Raw genomic sequence first — 20,262 nt, forward strand, 5'->3', positions numbered from 1 at the left:
GTACTATATGCATGCGTTTTCACTTAATCATGTACTCCTTGCTTTGGCAAATATTCAGAAGGGGTTGTTCTTTATATAAGACTGGACTTGCACTAGAAACATCTAATTTAAAAAATAAAACTTGGTATTCATGTTTTAGTTATAAATAGCATATTGTGACATATTGTAATGTTTGTACATTCTCAGATAAACACCAACAGTAATTTATCAGGAAACTTGGGGTCTTGTTATCAATAGTTACAGTGTTAAAAATTAGCGAGGTGCCAGGCACATTTTGTACCCAACTATTGCCCACTTGCAACTAAGTGAAGATGCCTGGGTGCCAGGATAGTGCCTGACATCTTCACCATCTGGAGGTACATGCCCAGGGATCAGTGGATCTTGGCTATTTTCACTGCTTACTAAGAGTCAGAAATAATGCAACTTAGCCTATAACTACTTTCCAGACCATAGAGTTGTTTGGAGGAGAATTCTGATGTCACTTCTGTTATCAGTCAACATTATAGCATTGGAATGACTAACTGATAACTCGGACTTTGCATGAGTCAAACAATTGTATTTTGTGAGTAAAGGTAAAGTGACCCCTGACCATTAGGTCCAGTCGCGGACGACTCTGTGGTTGCGGTGCTCATCTTGCTTTATTGGCCAAGGGAGCCGGTGTACAGCTTCCGGGTCATGTGGCCAGCATGACTAAGCCGCTTCTGGCAAATCAGAGCAGCGCACGGAAACGCCGTTTACGTTCCCACCGGAGCGGTACCTATTTATCTACTTGCACTTTGTGCTTTTGAACTGCTAGGTTGGCAGGAGCAGGGACCGAGCAACAGGCGCTCACCCCATCGCAGGGATTGGAGTACTACCACACAAAAACCACAATTCACATTTTCACCCCTGCTTCAGGGAATTGAACAATACGGTATATTTTTAGTTTTAGATTAGCAAGTGTGGTATGTTATGCTATCCTAAGAGGAATTTAGCTGAGGGCTGCTAGACTAGTCACTGTGTATGATGGAGTTATTCTTGTACAAAGACGTTATGCTTTTGGGTATCTGCCTTTGCTGGCCTACAGGTGACAGTTGTCATAAAGCAGTTTTCTGCTGCTAATGAACTGCATGGGGGTTAATAGCAGCAATGAAAGCCTAGTTACCAATGTAACGTTTTTACCTAATACCATAAGGTGGCATCATTCCAGGTAATTGTTTCTGGCTTTTTTAGATTCCAGTGTGAAATGTGGTGAAGTACTGTGTCTGGAGTGTGCAAAATGGAAGCCACATACTTATTTGGGCTTTTAGCATTTCAAGACTAGCCACAGATTCAAATGGGTAGGCAGGTATATCAAAAGGAGTCAAGAAAACTTTAGAGGGTTAGGATAGTCTTCAGGTTTCATTTGTATTGTATCTCCCCACCCCACCCCCCAGGGTCCTACTCGAGTGTAGGACAAGCTTCGGACAACATTTTCACCTTTGTTTCTTATCATTCATTTGTGCATGTGCAACTATGCACAGCAATGTTGGCTAACCCCTGACTGGGCTACAACTCCTGATGGTTTGCAGGGGCTTATATAGTAATTATAGTATTATAGTATTAGTGCTAAGGTAAAATGAATTTTAGTTAGCATGAATGTGAAAACCGTGGATCCAATCTATTATTATTTTTTTTTTTGTCAGATGGATATTAAACAAATAGCACCATAAATATGCAATGCTATTTTTAAAAAGCTTAAAGTGTATTATTTATGTTCTAAGGCAGCAGTACTTAAAGTCAGCTTCATTTTGTAGAGGTGATGATGTTTGATGTGTAACAGTATGAACTGTTAACAGTATTGTGCTGGATACATGCATTGTAAAGTTTGTATAGGAAAAAAAGAGAAGTAATTTCTGGTTTACAGATAGTTGGCTCTAATGGCAACTTCTTTCATGGTGTATGAATGTTTACACAGTATTTGGGATTATCTGCATATCACAGAAGAATTATCCTTGCATTTGCTATAGGATAGAACTTTCTTCTGTTTTTCCATGCCAGGAAATGTAAGCAAAGTAATCCAGCATTATTAAAACATTCTGTTTGAACAAGCCTTTTAATGCATTGCTCTCTTTTTTTCAGATTAATATTTTGGATGCCAAAAGAAGTATGAATATTGGGATCTTTCTTAAGCAGTTTAAAAAGTAAGATGTTACATGACTATTGAAACTGTCAAACATGGTGATAAAAATATGGTAGAAAATGATAAATACCTCACCATAAGTAATATAGCTACAAGCCCAATCTAACTAAAAAATTGGGTACAGATGTGTCAACTTTTCTTGTACTTTATTTTCCTTATACATGTGCTAATCTTACTGTAAAGTTGAGCAGTCTGTAGTTAGATACTTCATTTTCAGTTGAGCTCAGTGTTTCTCTTCAAGGATTGAAACCCATTATAGTTTGAAGATTAATGTTTTATTTTTTGAAAGTCATTTATTTTATGTGCGAAAAAGGCAAAGAGTAAGAATTGTGGGTTGCATTGGCATTAATGCATTATTGTTCTAGACAGTTGTATTCATTTCAGTGGAACCTGCAATGAGGACACATCTGAATACCATGCATGGCCACTGAAAGTTGTATAGCAATGAAGCTGTCATAGCATATAAAGCAAACATAGCTTGGTTGTGTTCTTGAACATGCAAGAAATCTAATGTTCTATCCTATGGAAATGCAAACTTCCTAGATCAAACTGTATGTCTTTGTTATATTTCCCCACCAAGATCAGTTGAATCCATCATTGAAGATCTCCACTCAGGAAGAAGTGATCTCTATGGTTCTGAGATACTACGTGAACTCATCAAGTTATTGCCAGAAACAGAAGAGGTAAGAGGAGGATTGTGTCAAAAAACTTCTGTAAATTGAACAGGGACTATTAGCTACATGTTCTTGAAGATGAGAAAGATATGTCTTGGGGGGGGGGGGATGTTCTAACTGGCCAAGATAGTGAGTCATATCCAGACTTGATCCTGTATGGATGGAAGGGTTTCTTTCATTGGTTCTGGGAGCTAAGATCCCGCAAAAGTTTCTTATTCCATCTGCAGCCCAAGTACCACCTCAAACAATGTTCTAGGGGGTCCCCAAAACTCCCAGGGGCAGTTTTTCAGGGAGCACTGGTGGCTGTGGAGAGTAGGAGGGATAATAAATAAATAAATAATTTACCCTGACCCCTTTCTTCAGCAGCGGTGGAACTCTGCTGAACTCAGGTCAGGATTAAACCAAAAATATAATCCTTATCCTGTGACTTGCTGACTAATGTCACAAAACCTGACATTACAGCAGCCTTAAAGCAATGTTAAATTTGAGCAAATGTTGTTTAGGAGGATGCTAAAGCTATATCTTGTAAAGGTGGTGTTATGGAACCGTCAGTATACATTAGGGATCTTAATTACTCCTTTCCTGTTGTGCTCTTGAGCATTTTTTGAAAACATTTTTTGTTACGTATTCACAGTCTTGCTTAGTGGAAGGATTGTATAAGTGAAGAAACAGTGCTGATGGACAAGGAAAGACAACCCTAAGGAGTAGGAAGGCAATAGCCAGTAACAGAATAGGCCAGGAAAATCTTTCTGGGGGGAAACTGGATTGGGTGGAGGAACTAAAAGGAAGAATGGAAATTTGAAGCGCAGTAATAGAAAAGTTGCTTCAGGCATAAGAGCAGCATGGTTGAGAGAAGGTGTTCTATGTGCTAACAAAAAGAGAGAGAAAATAAATAGATTATTGGGAACTGGAGAGTAAAAAAGTCCATGTAAGTATAAGAACAGAAGTTTGTAGATACTGAGTATTTCATGGAAAACCAACTCTGACATGCAGGACCACCACAGAATGTTCATGTGGAATTGCTCCTTGGAACCTTCATACAGAATCTCTTTTCATATGGAGGACTATGTCATATACTTCCCTGAATATATAAACTGGTTTGCAGATGTTATCACTAAAGGAAAAGCTGGCCTTAGCAGAGACCAGTGTTGAGGCCCAGGATGACCCAGTCATGAAGGAGTGTCCCAGCAGTAGATACAAAAAGAGAAAAATGACTTCTTTATAAGAAGAGAAGGACGGAACAAAGATGGAGACATAGCAAAAGTTGCATATTGAGGAACAAAGGGAAATAGGTTTCTCTAATGGTGGTTCCAAAGGAATAGGATGTGTGTATGTGTTTGGGGGGGGGGGGAGGGAAGGCGAGCAATGATTTCTGCATTCAGTCTCAGATGCAAGAGAAGGGAGAAACATGTATGTGCACATGTGTGAGCACACGCAAAAAGTTCTGGGTCTGAAAAGTGTGGAATGTCAAGAATAGCCTTGGGAGTCTTCTAAGGAAAATATAGCTGATTCCATGAGCACGTGAGTTCCCAGGAATGAGAAGAGTGACAGAAGAGCTGCCAAATGAGATGACTTTACACAGATGGGCTGGGAAAGAAGAGAGGGTGGTGTGCAAAGCCAAAGGAAGTGAGGGAATAGTAGTATTGCAATTAGGGTTGTGTTCAAGTGTATGCCATATCATGGATGCTTTTGGTATAACTCAACATCAACATGCTTCGACTTGCAGTTTTACTGCTACGGTGTAGAAGTAATTAAAATAGTCACACTTTGCAACATTTTGCTGGATTGCAAGCTAGCTCTTTATTGAAGTGTTAGCTTGAAGATCTGAGCAGGCTAAGAAGCTAGCATGTTAATCCCCAAACTATTGTTGCACTTAAAACAAAACAAAATAAAACAAATAAATAAATAAATCCTCCCAGTATCACCTTAGAGACCAACTAAGTTAGTTATTAGTATGAGCTTTCATGCGCATGCACATTTGCTGCTGGAAGGAATCCCCCCCCCCCATTTAATTTTGTTTCGACTACGGCAGACCACCTGTAACTGTTGCACTTAAGGCAGCATTTTAACTACCAATATACCCACTGCACTGTATGTTACAATTCTTTAGCCATTGTATTTGCTACTGGGTGTATAATAAAAAACATTCTGGCTTTTATTATGAGTTCAGAAAGTAAACAGAATTCAGAAGGCGGCAGCCGTCACGCTACAGGATCCTCTTGCATAGCTCCCTGAACACATATAGAAGTCCACAAATGTTGTGCCTCTTTTCTCAGAAGACAGAAGGAGTAGAGTCTCCTCTCTGACTTTACGCTGGAGCTGCTCAGAATGTTTCTATAAAGTGCAGTATGGAGACTGGGAAACTTCCCCCTACAAGCCTAGGTTCAGGAAAGAGGCAGGGCCTTTTGAAGCTCAGGAAGTTGAAGATGAGGGCAGGGATGATTGCCAGAGGAAGGACGGACAGTTTCCATGGTGACTAAATTTATGGACTCTTGTTTACACCGTTTCGCTTAGTTTACATTGTTAAAGAATTCAACTTTCATTGATTCAGAGTTGAACAATGTATCACCCTGTTTACAGGTCCCAGCCCTTGAAATATTTCCTTTGTATAGTATTCCCTGCCAAAGTATCTATCTATCTATCCATCAGTAGCAAATGGCTCATTAGGAAGCAATAGGCTACTGAAGTTCTTCTCTCGAGCAGTTATTCCTTATTGTACCTGCTCAGCTAGAAAGTGCATATTTCTTATTTGTCAGAGGCTTGTGACATTTGGAGCAAAGTGCTTAAGCAATGTTCAGTCGTTGGGTTGTCTTTTAAAAAGATGTACGAAAACTGAAATGCAAATAGGTTGGGGGAAGGAAAAATAGAAATCAAGCATGAAGATAGAGAAGTGACAAGTGGCTTGTGTTGTGTTAAATAATACATCATTTACTTTGTAATATTTTTTCGAGGGGGAATGAAATGTTCACACCAGTTGCATTGTTGTATACGCAAAATAACACCAAATCATGAATGTGCAAAACTGCTTTTGGGCCACATCTGTGCTTAATAGCATAGAAATACCTTCCCTGTAACAAGATCCTACTGTATGCAGAAACTATATATAGGTAGGACTTGCTTCATTCTTTTTCATTCAGTTGCTGCCCACCTCCCAGGCTGACAACTGATAATGTATGTGATGTCCAACTCATAATAATTATACTAAGGAAGTGGGTTCCATTCATCTCTTTGGAAGAGTTCCAATCTCTTAAATGGGTGGTGGACATTGCATATTTTCAAAGACCCCATTCATAAACCACCTTGTTTTATAGATTGCCACTAGATAGATTCTGCTCTGCATTTGGATATTTGCATTATCTGTTTCCATACCAATGTTCATAGTCTCAGTGGAGAGGAAAACGGCAGGAATCCAAACAACCCATGTGAGCAGCATCACTGTGTTACTGACTTCGTGAGGGAGCCAGACATTTAAGTCTATAAAGATAATGGTAACTGAACAAAGGGAAGCTTTGCTCCAATGTTCTCCAAGTTTTAAAACAGGCTTGGTCAAACTCAGCCCTCCAGCTGTTTTGGGACTACAACTCCCACCATCCCTAGCTAACAGGACTAGTGGTCAGGGATGATGGGAATTGTAATCCCAAAACATCTGTAGGGCCAAGTTTGGCCATGCCTGTTTTAAAACATTTCGATATAGGTAGGGTTTGTTTAAGTAGCTCTTGGGCACACTGCACATCTAAAAACAAACATTGGGGCTCAGTTTTTGAATGTGTACAATACAGAGGGTCTTTGAACATGTGCAAAATGCTTTTGCCTTCACAATACCTAATCACACCAATGTAACTCCACCCCACCCCCTTGTCCCATTACAAATCTGGGATTTAGTTTATGGATCCATACAGTAAGGGCTACAACTTCTTGCCATGTCTCTCACTTCTAGTTTTAGAAATCAGAACCAGGTGTGCAAAAGGGTGAGGGTACGATGGGATGAGAGAAGCTGTCCACCTCCATTTCCGCCTAAGCAAGCCTATTAACTTCACACCTCATGAAATATGCCTGCCATGATAAAGCATAGCCAGTTAACGTTGCATTTGTATTTTGCCTACCCTTGCCTTCAGCGTGGGTGCCTTTTTTTTTAAGTGCCTTATGAGTACTGAAGCCATCTGTACACCCACAGCTTCCACAATCAGTGCCTATGAAGGATTCAAGGAGCACTAAACAAATACATAACAGATATTACGATCATTAATTTGCATACTAAGTAGGAGTGCTTCAATTATCTTTGCAGCAAAGCAATTATTAACTTTTTAAAGAGGTTTTTTTAAAATTCTTACAGGTTTGCTTTAGGTGTTGCAAGTTTAGAAGTATGTAAAAGTTTGATTTTAATTTTTTTAAGTAAACTATTTTCCTCTTCATGTTCTATTAATCTACCCACAAATTGTAAAGTATGTAGGCTCACGTTTTCCAAAAGTAATGTAGATACCATATCCTTGTCTGAGTAAAGGCCAAGAATGTGTGAAATTGTCGCCCTAAAGGAGAAAGGGAGGGAGGGAGGGAGGGAGAAATGAGACACAACTTGTTTTTGATAATTTCCACGGTAATGTGTTGGCAGGCTGTCTCGTGCTGTCTTGTAGCGCTCAGTACTATTAACTGCCAGGTGTGTTTGCCTTATGCCAGTTTTGTGACAACATGGAGATTGATCTCGTGGTCCTCTGCATGCCTGATACCTGTCAGACAAAACATTTCAATGATAAGCAGTCAAATGAACACATTTAATGCTTGTGGAAACCTCTGCTTTTCCTAGCAATGCACTTATTCATTGATGCTTTCTGCTGCCCCAAAGCAATATTTTGCATTCAGGCAAAGTCTGAATCGAGCCCATGTTTGAAACAGAGGCGTGTGTGAGTGACAGTTAAATTTAGTGGGGGGGGGGGGGAATGTACCTGGCTCCTATCATTTTTATATTTCATCACCTGCTGAAAATGTTGGTTTTGCCCAAATTTCCTAGATAATTAACTGGATTCAGTGTTGTTCGTTTGTTCTGTGTTTTATTATTTTGTGGTTGTTTTAATTTTTTTATTGTACATTGCCATGAGATTTGTTTTGAGCTTATTTTGAGAAATAGACAGTTCAACAACTCTTTGTCCCTTGTTAGTTCTAACCACAGAGAGAACTGGGTCATTTTTCTAGAGTCTGGCTTGTTTGACAATTACATTTTCAAAAAAGTATGGTTGAAAGAAGAGCAGGTTTATCAGACACAGTTCAGCCCTGCAGGGAGCCAGACATACCAGGAGCTATGTAGGAGCAGCTGGGAAGGTTTGCTGTGATACAGTCTCCAGACAAGGACTACTTGCTACACATACACCCTGCCTGAGCACACAGCAGCTCAAGGGCTCATAACTCACAATTCCATTTTTCCCTGATAAGGAGCAAATGGTGCACTACAGCTCAGCAGTTGGCATGTGGGGAGAGGGGCTCTGCAAAGTTCCTGTCATCAGTTGGCAACAGCGTAGGTCCTGGGAAGCCTTTGTCTCGCCTTTCCTTTATGAAGTGCAGGCATAGGCAAACTCGGCCCTCCAGATGTTTTGGGACTACATCTCCGATCATCCCTGACCACTGGTCCCGTTAGCTAGGGATGATGGGAGTTGTAGTCCCAAAACATCTGGAGGGCCAAGTTTGCCTATGCTTGGTGAAGTGCCTTGCTAAGAAAGGTAGTATAAAAACATTTAAATAAATGTGGGGGCAAAAGAAAGTGTCAGCTTGTTTTAGTAAATACCGGTACATTTCAGGCATGGTGGCATACTTCCTAGATGGATGCTATCAAGCGTTGCCAAAGAAAGCAAGAAACAGAAACAAAAAACCCAACCCCACCTCTAAATGTTTGTATTAAACAAAGTGTCTTGGGCTTGAACTAGATTTTACAGCAGACAAAGGATCGTTGTTGGAAACAGCAGCCCAGTGTCCTATCTCTCTCCCCAGTGAATGTTAGTGGCAGAAAATGAATGAGACGGGGTTGTGCTGAGATATCCTGTTCCTGCAATAAAAATAGTAGACAGACAGGTGAATCTGTGGAAGAGAAACTTAAAGGACAATGGCAAACCCGATGTTACTTGGTAATATATGCATGGGCATTGCTTTTGATGTATCTATCTGCCATAAGACCTAGTCCTAGCACCAAAAGCAAATTTTAAAATCATGGTGAGCTCTTAAATCTCAGTTCATTCTTTAACATTGGTTTGAGCAGTGACCAGTTTGATTCTTATCAACCTCTTATCAACCTCTTGTCTCTCTCTCCCCACCCCCATTCCTAGGTAAAGAAATTAAAGGATTTCAATGGAGACCTATCAAAACTGTGTCAAGCAGATTCTTTTATGTACCTACTAATCCAGGTGCCAAAGTAAGGAAACGCTAAGCCCTTTTCTATTCACTATAAATTCTCTCTCACTTGTATACCAGTTCTAAATCTTAATTTGTTTGTTTTTCAGCTATTCACTGCGACTCGAAGCCATGGTGTTAAAAAAAGAATTCTCCCCATCTTGTACTTCTCTTCAGAAAGACATGACAATTATAAGAATGGCTACAAAGGGTAATTAAACATGCTGCAGCATGCATTAGGCACTTGTTTTTCTTAGCAGGTTAATCAACTTAACTAGAGAGATGAGATCTTGAATTTCAGGTACCTATTAGCTATTTAAAGGAAGCTAGCCAGCTCTGACACATTCCACAAAGGTGCGTGTGTGTTATCAGTCTGATATGTGTCTCAAAATTCTTAACTTTGATCACAAGGCCACATTATTGAAGTCATTTTCCTACTTGTTTGTACTGATGATACTCCTTTCCTGTATATGAAATAACTTGCAGTATTTTCTCATTTGTGGAGTAGTGGCATCCATTCTGGTAATTTTCAGCTGGGACCCCTCATACAGCCAAAAGACGTGTCCATTTTTTTCACTTTATATTTCTATGGTTGTAATGCTGTCATTGTGATCCACCTTGAATCAGGTTGTGATCAAATCAGAGACCATGGTTTGATGTTGGTTTACAAATTTCAGCTTGTATTTAACCATGGTTTCTCATCACACCTGATCTTGCATTCCTGGCATAACCCTGGTTCATTTCCATGCCCTGCCCTAGATGCCCACCTGGCTACAGAGCAGTTACAATTAGGCAAAACAAGCCACGGTTACTTGCTCATCTACAAGACTGATCCTGGTTTGTACTGCAAACCACAGTTAAAATAAACCATAGGTTAGTATCCTATATGAATGAAGCCAATAAAGCCTTGAGAAGTTCTCCTTACCATTACTCCAGTCCCTACACTGCATTTCTCATCACCATTTCAGGTTGGCAGGTGTGCGCGCTCAGGCTTGAATCTGCTTTTAAGAGCTATAAGGTCATTGATCGTTACCCACTTGCCAAGTGCACAGAGAAGTGTTCTGGCATTAAGGGGTAATGGCTTTATGGTAAGCACTTGAAATAGAGGAGGGAATTATCACCATGGACTTGACTGTACATAGAAAATGTACACTATTTCAATACGTTAAGAATTGCATATAGGTTAATTATTCCAATAGTAGTTATTGTTTAGTCGTGACCAACTCTTCGTGACCCCATGGACCAGAGCACGCCAGGCACTCCTGTCTTCCACTGTCTCCCGCAATTTGGTCAGACTCATGATGGTAGCTTCGAGAACACTATCCAACCATCTTGTCCTCTGTCGTCCCCTTTTCCTAGTGCCCTCAATCTTTCCCAGCATCAGGTCTTTTCCAGGGAGTCTTCTCTTCTCATGAGGTGGCCAAAGTATTGGAGCCTCAGATTCAGGATCTGTCCTTCCAGTGAGCACTCAGGGCTGATTTCCATCAGAATGCATAGGTTTGATCTTCTTGCAGTCCATGGGACTCTCAAGAGTCTCCTCCAGCACCATAATTCAAAAGCATCAGTTCTTCGGCAATCAGCCTTCTTTATGGTCCAGCTCTCACTTCCATACATTACTACTGGGAAAACCACAGCTTTAGCTATGCAGACCTTTGTCAGCAAGGTGATGTCTCTGCTTTTTAAGATGCTGTCTAGATTCGTCATTGCTTTTCTCCCAAGAAGCAGGCGTCTTTTAATTTCATGACTGCTGTCACCATCTGCAGTGATCATGGAGCCCAAGAAAGTAAAATCTCTCACTGCCTCCATTTCTTCCCCTTCTATTTCCCAGGAGGTGATGGGACCAGTGGCCATGATCTTAGTTTTTTCGATGTTGAATTTCAGACCATATTTTGCGCTCTCCTCTTTCGCCTTCATTAAAAGGTTATTTAATTCCTCCTCACTTTCTGCCATCAAGGTTGTGTCATCTGCATATCTGAGGTTGTTGATATATCTTCCGGCAATCTTAATTCCGGCTTGGGAGTCATCCAGTACTATTTCTGATACATTTTATTTCTTGCTGGTCAGTGGTTTAATTGTGGTTTTTTAAAAAACTATTTTGTAGTGTTTATTATGATGGTTAACTTTCCTAGGCTCTCCGAAGAGGAAGGGTGGGATCTAAGAAAAATAAATCATACTATATTTGTAGCTTTGTTTAAACACTTCATACATCCAAATTAGCATTTTGCAGTTCATGAACTGACCCAGAAACTGCAGCGTTTACTCAAACAGACCATTCTCAGTTCCTGTTTCATTTTCTTGCTTCCTCCCACATACTCCTTATAATGTATGAATTTAATTGTGGCCTGGGTACATAAGCACTGGTTACAGGAAAGCCTTTGGCCTTTAGGTCACATCTATTGAACAAGAATAACAGTGGCCTCTTCCAGAAATGTGCAAATTAATAAGTTGAGGAATAAAAAGTGCTTGTAGGCTGACAATGATTTGTTGGCTTCCAATGCAGTACACTAGGTTAATCAGTATATTGAAAGAACTGTGTGACTCCCCAAGATGATGTTGGACTACATCTCTCATGCTCCCTGACTGTTGACCATGCTAGTTGGGGCTGATGGGAGTTGTAGTCCAGCAACATTTGGAGGGTTACAGGTTAGTTGCCCCTTGCCTGACAACCTTGGTGATACTCAATAGACAAAACTGCTTGTATATTTTGCCTCTTCAGATTTCTTAGATTACTTGCCCTTCTTTTATTGCTAAGCGAGTTAGGAATTTAACAGGAATAGAATCATAGAACTGTAGAGCTGGAAGAGAGCCATCTAGCCCAAACCCCTGCAATGCTGTAATCTTTTGCCCAACATGGGTTTCGAACCCACGACCTTGAGATTAAGAGTCTCATGCTCTGCTGACTTACTATTCCATAAATAATGTCAAACACCTTACCAGGCTGTATTGCTGGTTTGTACATCACTGTTAAGTGAACAGGCAATCTGGTCAGACTCTTTGCAGAGTTGGTTCCAACATACTCAGTGTGCCAATCAGCGTGAGGCTTGGCGGTAGGACTTTGGCTTTTCCCTTGCCTTGCTTGGGAACTTTCCTTTAATCGCCCTCCAAAAAAAATAATAATGCCTGGTTTGACTGCAATTTTTCTGGAGCAATAAAATCTTTCTTGGATGCCATTTGAAAACAGCCCATGGATTCAGAACCTTATGTTGTTGTTTTTGCAGAGCTAATGTGCTGTGAAGAGTTACATTCCATATTGCACTTGGTCCTTCAGGCTGGGAATATTATGAATGCAGTAAGTGGACAAGCTTCATTTGGGGGCATTGGGGGGAGAGGGTCAGAATTTACAGCACTGCAGATTGACATCTTGTACCTCTTCTGTCTGTCTTTTCCATCACCCCCTCCCCTCTCCACTCCTTAGGGAGGATATGCTGGCAATGCAGTTGGCTTTAAGCTATCCTCATTACTCAAGTTGGCAGATACAAAAGCAAACAAGCCTGGGATGAATCTGCTTCATTTTGTTGCTTTGGTATGTAAATAACAATCATTTCCAAGATAGCAGGCTGCAGAAATCTAAGCAGCAGGGGGAGGTGATTGATAGGCGGGGGGGGGGGGGGGGAGGAATGTCACATAATTTAAGAGCAACATTTAATTTTAATTGTTATTGTTAAGCTCTTCGCGGGTTTCATTAATTTATTATCGCAATGCTCAAATGTGCAGAGTAAGCATGCAGTTAAAACTCTTGGAACTAGCACTTTCTGGGTATTGTATTTAAAATTCCCAATTCTAGATTGTCCTGTCTACCTAGCTATGCCAATCTTAAACTGTTGTTTGTGAAGAAGCTACCAGATCTGATGGATTACTTGCTGATAATACTTCAGGGTGTGCGCGATTCTCATAAGATTTAAGAGGAGGGTAATGCCCTCTTACTTCTTTTGAAACTGGTTGCATAGATCAAGATTTTCCTTACATGTATATAATTGCCAATTTGCAATTAGTTTAACCTTGATGGTGATTATAGTTAATCTTTGCCTAGTTTGTTCTAAGTCTTAGCATTAGTTTCTGTGACTTTGTGAATATCCCTGTGCAAATAGGTTTAACAGCTAATCTGAAGGCGCTGGGGGAGGGGGGCAGAGAAAAGAGGGGATATTAGGTGAAGATTAAGCAGGAAATATTGTATTAGATTGCATACATGGCATTAGTACACTGCTTTTGCCTAATAGCTCTCCTTAGTGCACCTGGGTTGAATTCACTGAAGGATTACTAATTCTCAGGTTCTCTAAAATAGAAAATGTCTTTATACCTTGTTTAATTAGATCCTTCCTAGCCTTCTAAAAGAGAGTCTTCTAAAACAAACACAGCAGGTTTAAAACAGAAAGCTCTTCGGCTGCACTTCCAAAAAGACCTCTAAGTTTATGTACTGTTTCAGCATGGGAGTGGAATTTTATGGGGTCATCTTGTTTGTTTTAGGAAGCCCAAAAGAAGGATAGAGGTCTTCTAGCCTTTTCAGACAAACTACAGCACGTTCAGGAGGCAGCCAGGTAAGCAAGAAAACTGAGAACGTTGACTGGGAACTTTTTTCTTTGTGAAGCACTTCAATACATGCACAAAGTTTTGGCGTGAAAACTGAGATCTTAACAAGTGTTTACTATAGACTCTGTGGTTTCATTTTCACTGTGGATAGAACGATGCCTGAAGCATGCCTTCATGTTTAGAGGTTTTCTGAGTTTATCTTTAAGGGCTTTTCAGAAGGATTGCTAACTCGTTCAAGGTTATTGGTCTCCACATAATTTTGTTGATAGAACAACTGATTAGAGTTAAGTATTGGTATTACAGGGGATTATTTGGTGATTTAACAACTTTCCTCAACTGACCTAGGTAGGGTAACTCTCTTGGGGAAGAATTATCCCTGTGGTTTGGTGACAAATCCTTAAAAAATCCTGCAAGCAGAAAACCAAACTTCAGAATCAAGTTATGTAAGGTTGAGCAGAAATAGTGCAGTGGTTTATTATTTTTAAACTGAGAGCTGATATCAATTTGCAGGGAACTAATGAACTGAGAACAACAATTGGTTCTCTTTTTAACTGATAGTGAGTTATAATGTGGTTGTTAAGAAAACATACATGTTTCCCGTTCCTTTTCTTCTCTCATCACCGGGTGGGAAGCTCTGTTACGGGGGTGATGAGACAAGTGACTAGAGCTTCTTAAAGCACCTGATAGGCAACCTGTGACCCCAGAGGCCACATGCAACCATGCCTACTAAGCTGTCACATTCTTCCATCCCATTAGAATTCCTTCCTTATTTTTCCTGGCTTCTTAAAGTGTTTTCTCACTTTCTGTGTAGGTTTACAACAAGGAGCAATACTCTATTTGATTAACATTTTGTTTCCGTCTTTTAATTTTTCTCTGGTTGGGGGGGGGGAAACACTCCTAACCTACCCCACCAGTCAAGCTGTTTGAGAGCATATTGGTATGCTTCTGCCATGCGTGTGCAAAAAAGGCTAATGTTAGAAAAGAATTAAGTTCCACTTGCCTATCAGAACAGTAGCTGTATTGGTCTGTTACACAGTACTAAAAAAACACTCTGTAGATCCTAAATTACCCATCAAAACAAGAAGCTTGCTGCTAAATAGGGTTGGGATTCTAATCTAAGGTGAAAAGGGAAGCAAATTCTGGATTAGTTCATCCATAACACTTTACTCTCTGGTTCTGCCCGCCATTGGTCTGTGTCTCCTGACAGATTATTCCCAAGGGAATATTGCCCTCAAGAAAAAAAAAAACATTGTGCACTCAGCCCCTGCCTTAAAATTTAGTTAAGTTTATGTGATGATGTACCAAGAATGGACAGGGCTGCACAGAACAGGAGTTGTGACATTGCAGATGTTCCACCACTGTTACGACTGCTTGGGTGCTCAAGATCTGTGACTCGGGAATCCCAAGCTCTTTTAATTTAGTGAAAGGTAGTCTGGGTAAATATTTTGCCCTTTGGTCAGAGTCCATTACTGAAACTTCTTGATGAAATTGTTTTGGCATAAAACCTTGATCACTGAAAATAATGGGAGGAGAAATTATTAGGTCATATCTTCTACTGTGGGAAGATTTGCTAAACTGGCAGGTCCAGTTTGTTCACCTCGTTGTGTTATAACACTTGCTGTCATGTGTGTGTTTTTAATTAGTTAGGTAGTCAGCACTTATTGGTGGGTAACTCTTCTCTCTAAAATTGCTTTCAATTACAACTCTTTCCTTGCAGAATATCTCTTGAAAATATAGAAGCAGAGCTCCATTCACTCTCAGTCAAAACAAAGTCTCTTAAGGATAATATTCGGCGGGACTCTGAACTGTTTCACCAGATGGAAGGCTTCCTCCAGGTTTGTTGGGAGATTTCTGCCACTTCAGTTCCTTCTTATGTCCATATTCTGTACCCTTGGTGAATTTCACTAATGTCCTTAACAGGCTGTAATATTTAGTCTAGGAGTGCCCTGCCACAGTGCTTCATACTACTGGTAAGCATTTCAAGGGAGCCTTTTTACAGAGAAGAATGCTGAGTGTGGGGGCAATCAAGCTTAGGTAGCTGCCATTAATAGATAAAGTAAAGGGACCCCTGACCATTAGGTCCAGTTGTGGCCGACTCTGGGGTTGCGGCGCTCATCTCGCTTTATTGGCCAAGGGAGCCGGTGTACAGCTTCTGGGTCATGTGGGCAGCATGACTAAGCCACTTCTGGTGAACCAGAGCAGCACATGGAAACACCACTGGAGTAGTACCTATTTATCTACTTGCACTTTGACATGCTTTCGAACTGCTAGGTTGGCAGGAGCCGGGACCGAGCAACGGGAGCTCATGGGGATTCGAACTGCTGACCTTCTGCTCAGCAAGCCCTAGGCTCTGTGGTTTAGACCACAGTTGCAATTTTATCTGCTACTTTGAAGAGCAAGGATACATTTCATCTTAAATTAGGTGGCCCTAAACTGTATTTCAGTAATGCTTCTGAACTAAATTATTGATTTTATCTTTTGCTTGTGAAGAAGTAAAGATTTTAAAATAATTTTCCCCTCTAGCAGACACCCGTCCTATGTGCTGCCTTTATCCCTGGGTTTGTTGGTTGGTTTGTTGTTTTTTGGAGGGGGTAGTTTTATTTTAATTTGGATATCCATTGCAAACAATTCCACAAAAGCTTCAGTTTAAATACTGGTAGTCTGCAGGGAAGATGCTGATGTCATCCAGTGAATTGCACAACTTGGCTTTCCAGCTTGGCTTTCCTGGGTAGGTATGCATCCTGAGAACCCCAGCTTTTTGTAAAGAGGAACAAGTTTGTAGCTCTCCCAGTTTTGTAGGGAAACTTAAAGATTCTGGCTGCTTTCTGACCCCTTTCTGACCCCTTCCCATAGACCTGTTTGCTTCTTGTGAAATGCTTGGTGGAGACGTTAAAGGAGATGAGAAACAGTCTCATTTGTCTCTGTACATGAGTACAATAGTAGTTGGAGGAACACTTCACCAGTGGCAATGTCTCAGAGAATATGTGCCTAGCACATCAGATTTGATTGGTTTATAGCTCCCAAATTTTTAAATAATTTGCATCGATCTCTTTCTATGGAACTTTGATTTCTGAATTTCAGGAAAGCAAAGTACCATGTTTTTGTTTTGTTTTTGGGTTGTTGTTTTTAAACCAATGAGGTTATTTTATGAGTGGCTGAAAACATCTGTAGGAAACAGCATTTGCATGTACTGTTTTCTAGCAATAGCTGCTAAAACTGTAGAAAGGGTTGGCTTTGCACTAAACAGAAGCAACCACGTTTTTCCCCAAAACCCTTCAGCTGTAGCTGAAGGTGGGGACCTGCAAATCTTGCTCTCAATGTCTGGGTGTGAGAGATAGAGCTTAATTCTGGTTTCTTACCTTACCCCTGATTTAAGATTCTGAGTATGCAGTGAAATCATGGCTCAGCTTGCTAAGCAAAGCTCATTCCCTGGTGGGTATGCTTGGAGAGATAATAGCAAGACCTGCTTGTCACGTTGCTTGCTGGCAGGCAGACGGGAGAATCTGGAATGCTGCTTTAGCCCTGGTTTGCTTGGAGCAGATGTATAAGCATGGTTAGCACAAACCAGAGTCTACAAACCCAGTTCAAACAGTAATTTCATAACCTGTTTTTGTGTTCACACTTTAGATATTCAGGTGCAATTTATTTATTGCTCCGGAGAACTTTAGATTCTGTGCTGCACATTTCCTATAGTTGCCACTATATAGGTTCCCATGCGCTGCTCAGCATGTTTGTTACCATATCTGAACAATTGTATTCTGCCCCATTGCTACTAAATTTGCTGTATTAGACCATGTTTGGAATCTCTTTAGCATCCATGTTTTTTGTTTTAAACATCAGGAGTAATTCCAAATGAATCGCTCTTCATTTTACAAGGTTCACCTTATATAACACTTCCTAAAAATGGTGGGTGAGTAACCTGATTTAAAATTTGGCTTCTCCCATCCTTGTGAATAAGCTACTAATATGAAAGGTGGAGCCAATTTTCCACGTCGCTCCTTTAGCTTATCTCAATAAATACCTTGTTGAGTGACACTCTTTTTTTTCTTTTTGGATGGCTGACAAAGCGAAGATTATCTACCCTTCTGAAGGCAACATTTACATGCTCCCCATTTGCAAACCCTTGGGCTCCCCATTTGATTTCTTGCTTTGTAAGGGAAACCACCGAGAAAACAAAGATTAATACATTTCTGGCACTGGCTTCATTGTTAAATAATGCTCTTTTATTAGATGAGTAAAGGTTTCTGCAAGTACCTGTGTGCATGCTTGTTATGAACAAAGGGGGATAGGGAAACAACAAGTTAATCTTCTTAAAATCCATGGATGCAACATCTTATCTTGATGAAACAAATGTTGCTTGAACAGTGTTTGTCAAATCTCAAACTGGATTTGAGTTTCAAACTAAGTGTTCCTATAGGCAAATTCTCACGATGTTTGAAAGGCAGGTATAAGGCTGAGTTCTTGCAAGCTGTCTAAAAATGTGTTGTGCTGGAATTTTAGTGTCCATATAAAAACACAAGATAAGCTTGCTGGATCAGTCTGGCATCCTGTTCTCACACTGACCAACCAAATGCTTGTGGGAAGTAGGGTTGCCACCTTTGGTTGGGCAAAATACAGGACATAAATATCATTTTCCAAAATGGATATCATAAATACAACCGGAGAGCAAGAGTTTGAGCTGACTCACCATCACCATTGCAAGGAAGGCCTTTCCAGCGTTTTATGTGCTCCGCTGCACTCCAGACGCTGTGCTGAGTATGCCCAATGAATTATTTTTCTTCAGATCTTTTCTACCTTTCGTTTATTATTTGTTTATTCACTATTGCTTCTAATAAACTGGTCTTGAAGGTTTCAAAAAACCTGTTTGGCCAGTGGCAGAAAAGGTATATATGTTCATCTAGGGCAGCAAAGCTTTAGCCAAACAGCTCCAAACACTATAGTCCTCAAGCCAGTTAACATTCATCCTAGACTTTAACAGATACTAAAACTGGTCAGTCTCTGTTTGGATCTAATTTGTATTTTGGTTTTATTTTAAGTTTGCTGTAAAAGAGATAAAAGAGCTGGAGCGCTGGAAACGGGAACTGCTGAAGGAATCACACGCCCTTATGGACTTCTTATGCGAAGATAAAGAAACCATGAAACTGGAAGAGTGTTTTCAGATATTTAGGGATTTTTGTCTTAGGTTCAGCAAAGCTGTTAAGGTAAGAAGAACATCTCTACAAAACTGTGAGAATAGTATTTAGCTAAGTTGTACTTGGCTTTTTGAAATTAACAGATCTAACTTAATCATGCTGATTGACTTTAAAGAATTTATTCTGAGTAAAGCTTTCTTGAATATTACCTGAAATATCCACTGACTTTTATGTAACTAAGCTACATTACTGTTGGATGATTTTAATAGTGGTAATCCTTCATATGATATGTAAGGTTACCAGATTTTTTTCAAGTGAATCCAGGGACACTTTTCAACTTCAGTGGATTTTGTATGGGGACTGATTTGTAAATCCAGGGACTGTCCCCGGGAAATGGGGGCGTCTGGTAACTGTAATATAATGGAACAAAGTTGTGTGTGTTGTAGGACACCTGTTGCAACAATGGCTTCTTCCAACCTCAAACCAACATTTTGTTACAGAAAAGATTTTATTAAGCTATAGCTACTTAAATTTCATTGTTTGCTGGGCACAGTTTAGGATTATTTTAATTTACTTACTTATTAATTTTGTATAGTGCTTTAGATCTCTGCAAGCAAATCCCCACAATGCTTTTTCTTGGTTTGTATTATCATTAATGGGTGAGGGGAAAGGGGCATTATCAGGTCCATTGTCTTGTGTAGTCCATTGTCTTGTAGCCCAGTTTTTTTGGGTGGGAGCAAAGACACCACCAGCCATTGTCTAGAGATAAAACTGCAGGTGGCCACACGATTGGCCTCTGTGCCCGAGGCATGCAAACACTGCAATCTTTCTTGTGCTTTTTTAAAATGACAATAGGCAAAGTGCCTGGAGTCATATATGTATACTGAAGAGCATTTGGCTCCTTTTGATCCAAAAGGTCATGCATCTGTGGCCTTGAACTGTTGAACAGCAGTGTAAACAGGTGCACTCAGTGTACGTTTTTTAGTATGCAGCAGGTGTTGCTTCTCAGAATAAAAATGCTGCTAACTGGATGAAGAGAGTGGTGTGTGCCATTTTATGTTTCAGCTCTGGGGCATCCATGAGAGAGAGAAGTGTTAAATGGGAGGGGGTATCCATTAGAGTTTGGAACATATGGCAGTAGGAAACCTGGGTTGCAATTCCTACTCCTCCATGGTCCTTCTTGTATGCCTTTGGTAAGCCTCTGGGTGGAATTGAATGTTAGTCTTTCGCAGAGTACACCCATTGAAATGAATGAAGCCAGGTTAATCATGATTCTACAATTCTATGTTTATTAACTTCAGTTGGTGTACTCTGAGTAGGACTAGCATTGAACACCTCCCATTGGGCAGGAGTCACCTAACAAACCCCATCAGCAGAATATGTGGTGGACTTTGGG

At 40.4% G+C, this 20,262-nt stretch overlaps 1 protein-coding gene across 1 annotated transcript in view; it reads left to right on the forward strand.

Annotated features, from left to right (window-relative positions):
* Positions 1 to 20,262, forward strand: part of FHDC1 (FH2 domain containing 1) — a 49,917-nt gene that overhangs the window by 21,524 nt on the left and 8,131 nt on the right. Inside the window, exons 3-11 of the mRNA XM_083457096.1 lie at positions 2,101 to 2,162; positions 2,742 to 2,844; positions 9,144 to 9,229; positions 9,318 to 9,418; positions 12,426 to 12,496; positions 12,623 to 12,730; positions 13,672 to 13,742; positions 15,452 to 15,569; positions 18,771 to 18,935. Coding sequence (XP_083313222.1) covers positions 2,101 to 2,162; positions 2,742 to 2,844; positions 9,144 to 9,229; positions 9,318 to 9,418; positions 12,426 to 12,496; positions 12,623 to 12,730; positions 13,672 to 13,742; positions 15,452 to 15,569; positions 18,771 to 18,935 — 885 coding nt within the window. The remainder of the gene's footprint in view (positions 1 to 2,100; positions 2,163 to 2,741; positions 2,845 to 9,143; positions 9,230 to 9,317; positions 9,419 to 12,425; positions 12,497 to 12,622; positions 12,731 to 13,671; positions 13,743 to 15,451; positions 15,570 to 18,770; positions 18,936 to 20,262) is intronic.

This window comes from Podarcis tiliguerta, assembly GCF_965153285.1.
Source record: "Podarcis tiliguerta genome assembly, chromosome: 9".
Classification (NCBI taxonomy): domain Eukaryota; kingdom Metazoa; phylum Chordata; class Lepidosauria; order Squamata; family Lacertidae; genus Podarcis; species Podarcis tiliguerta.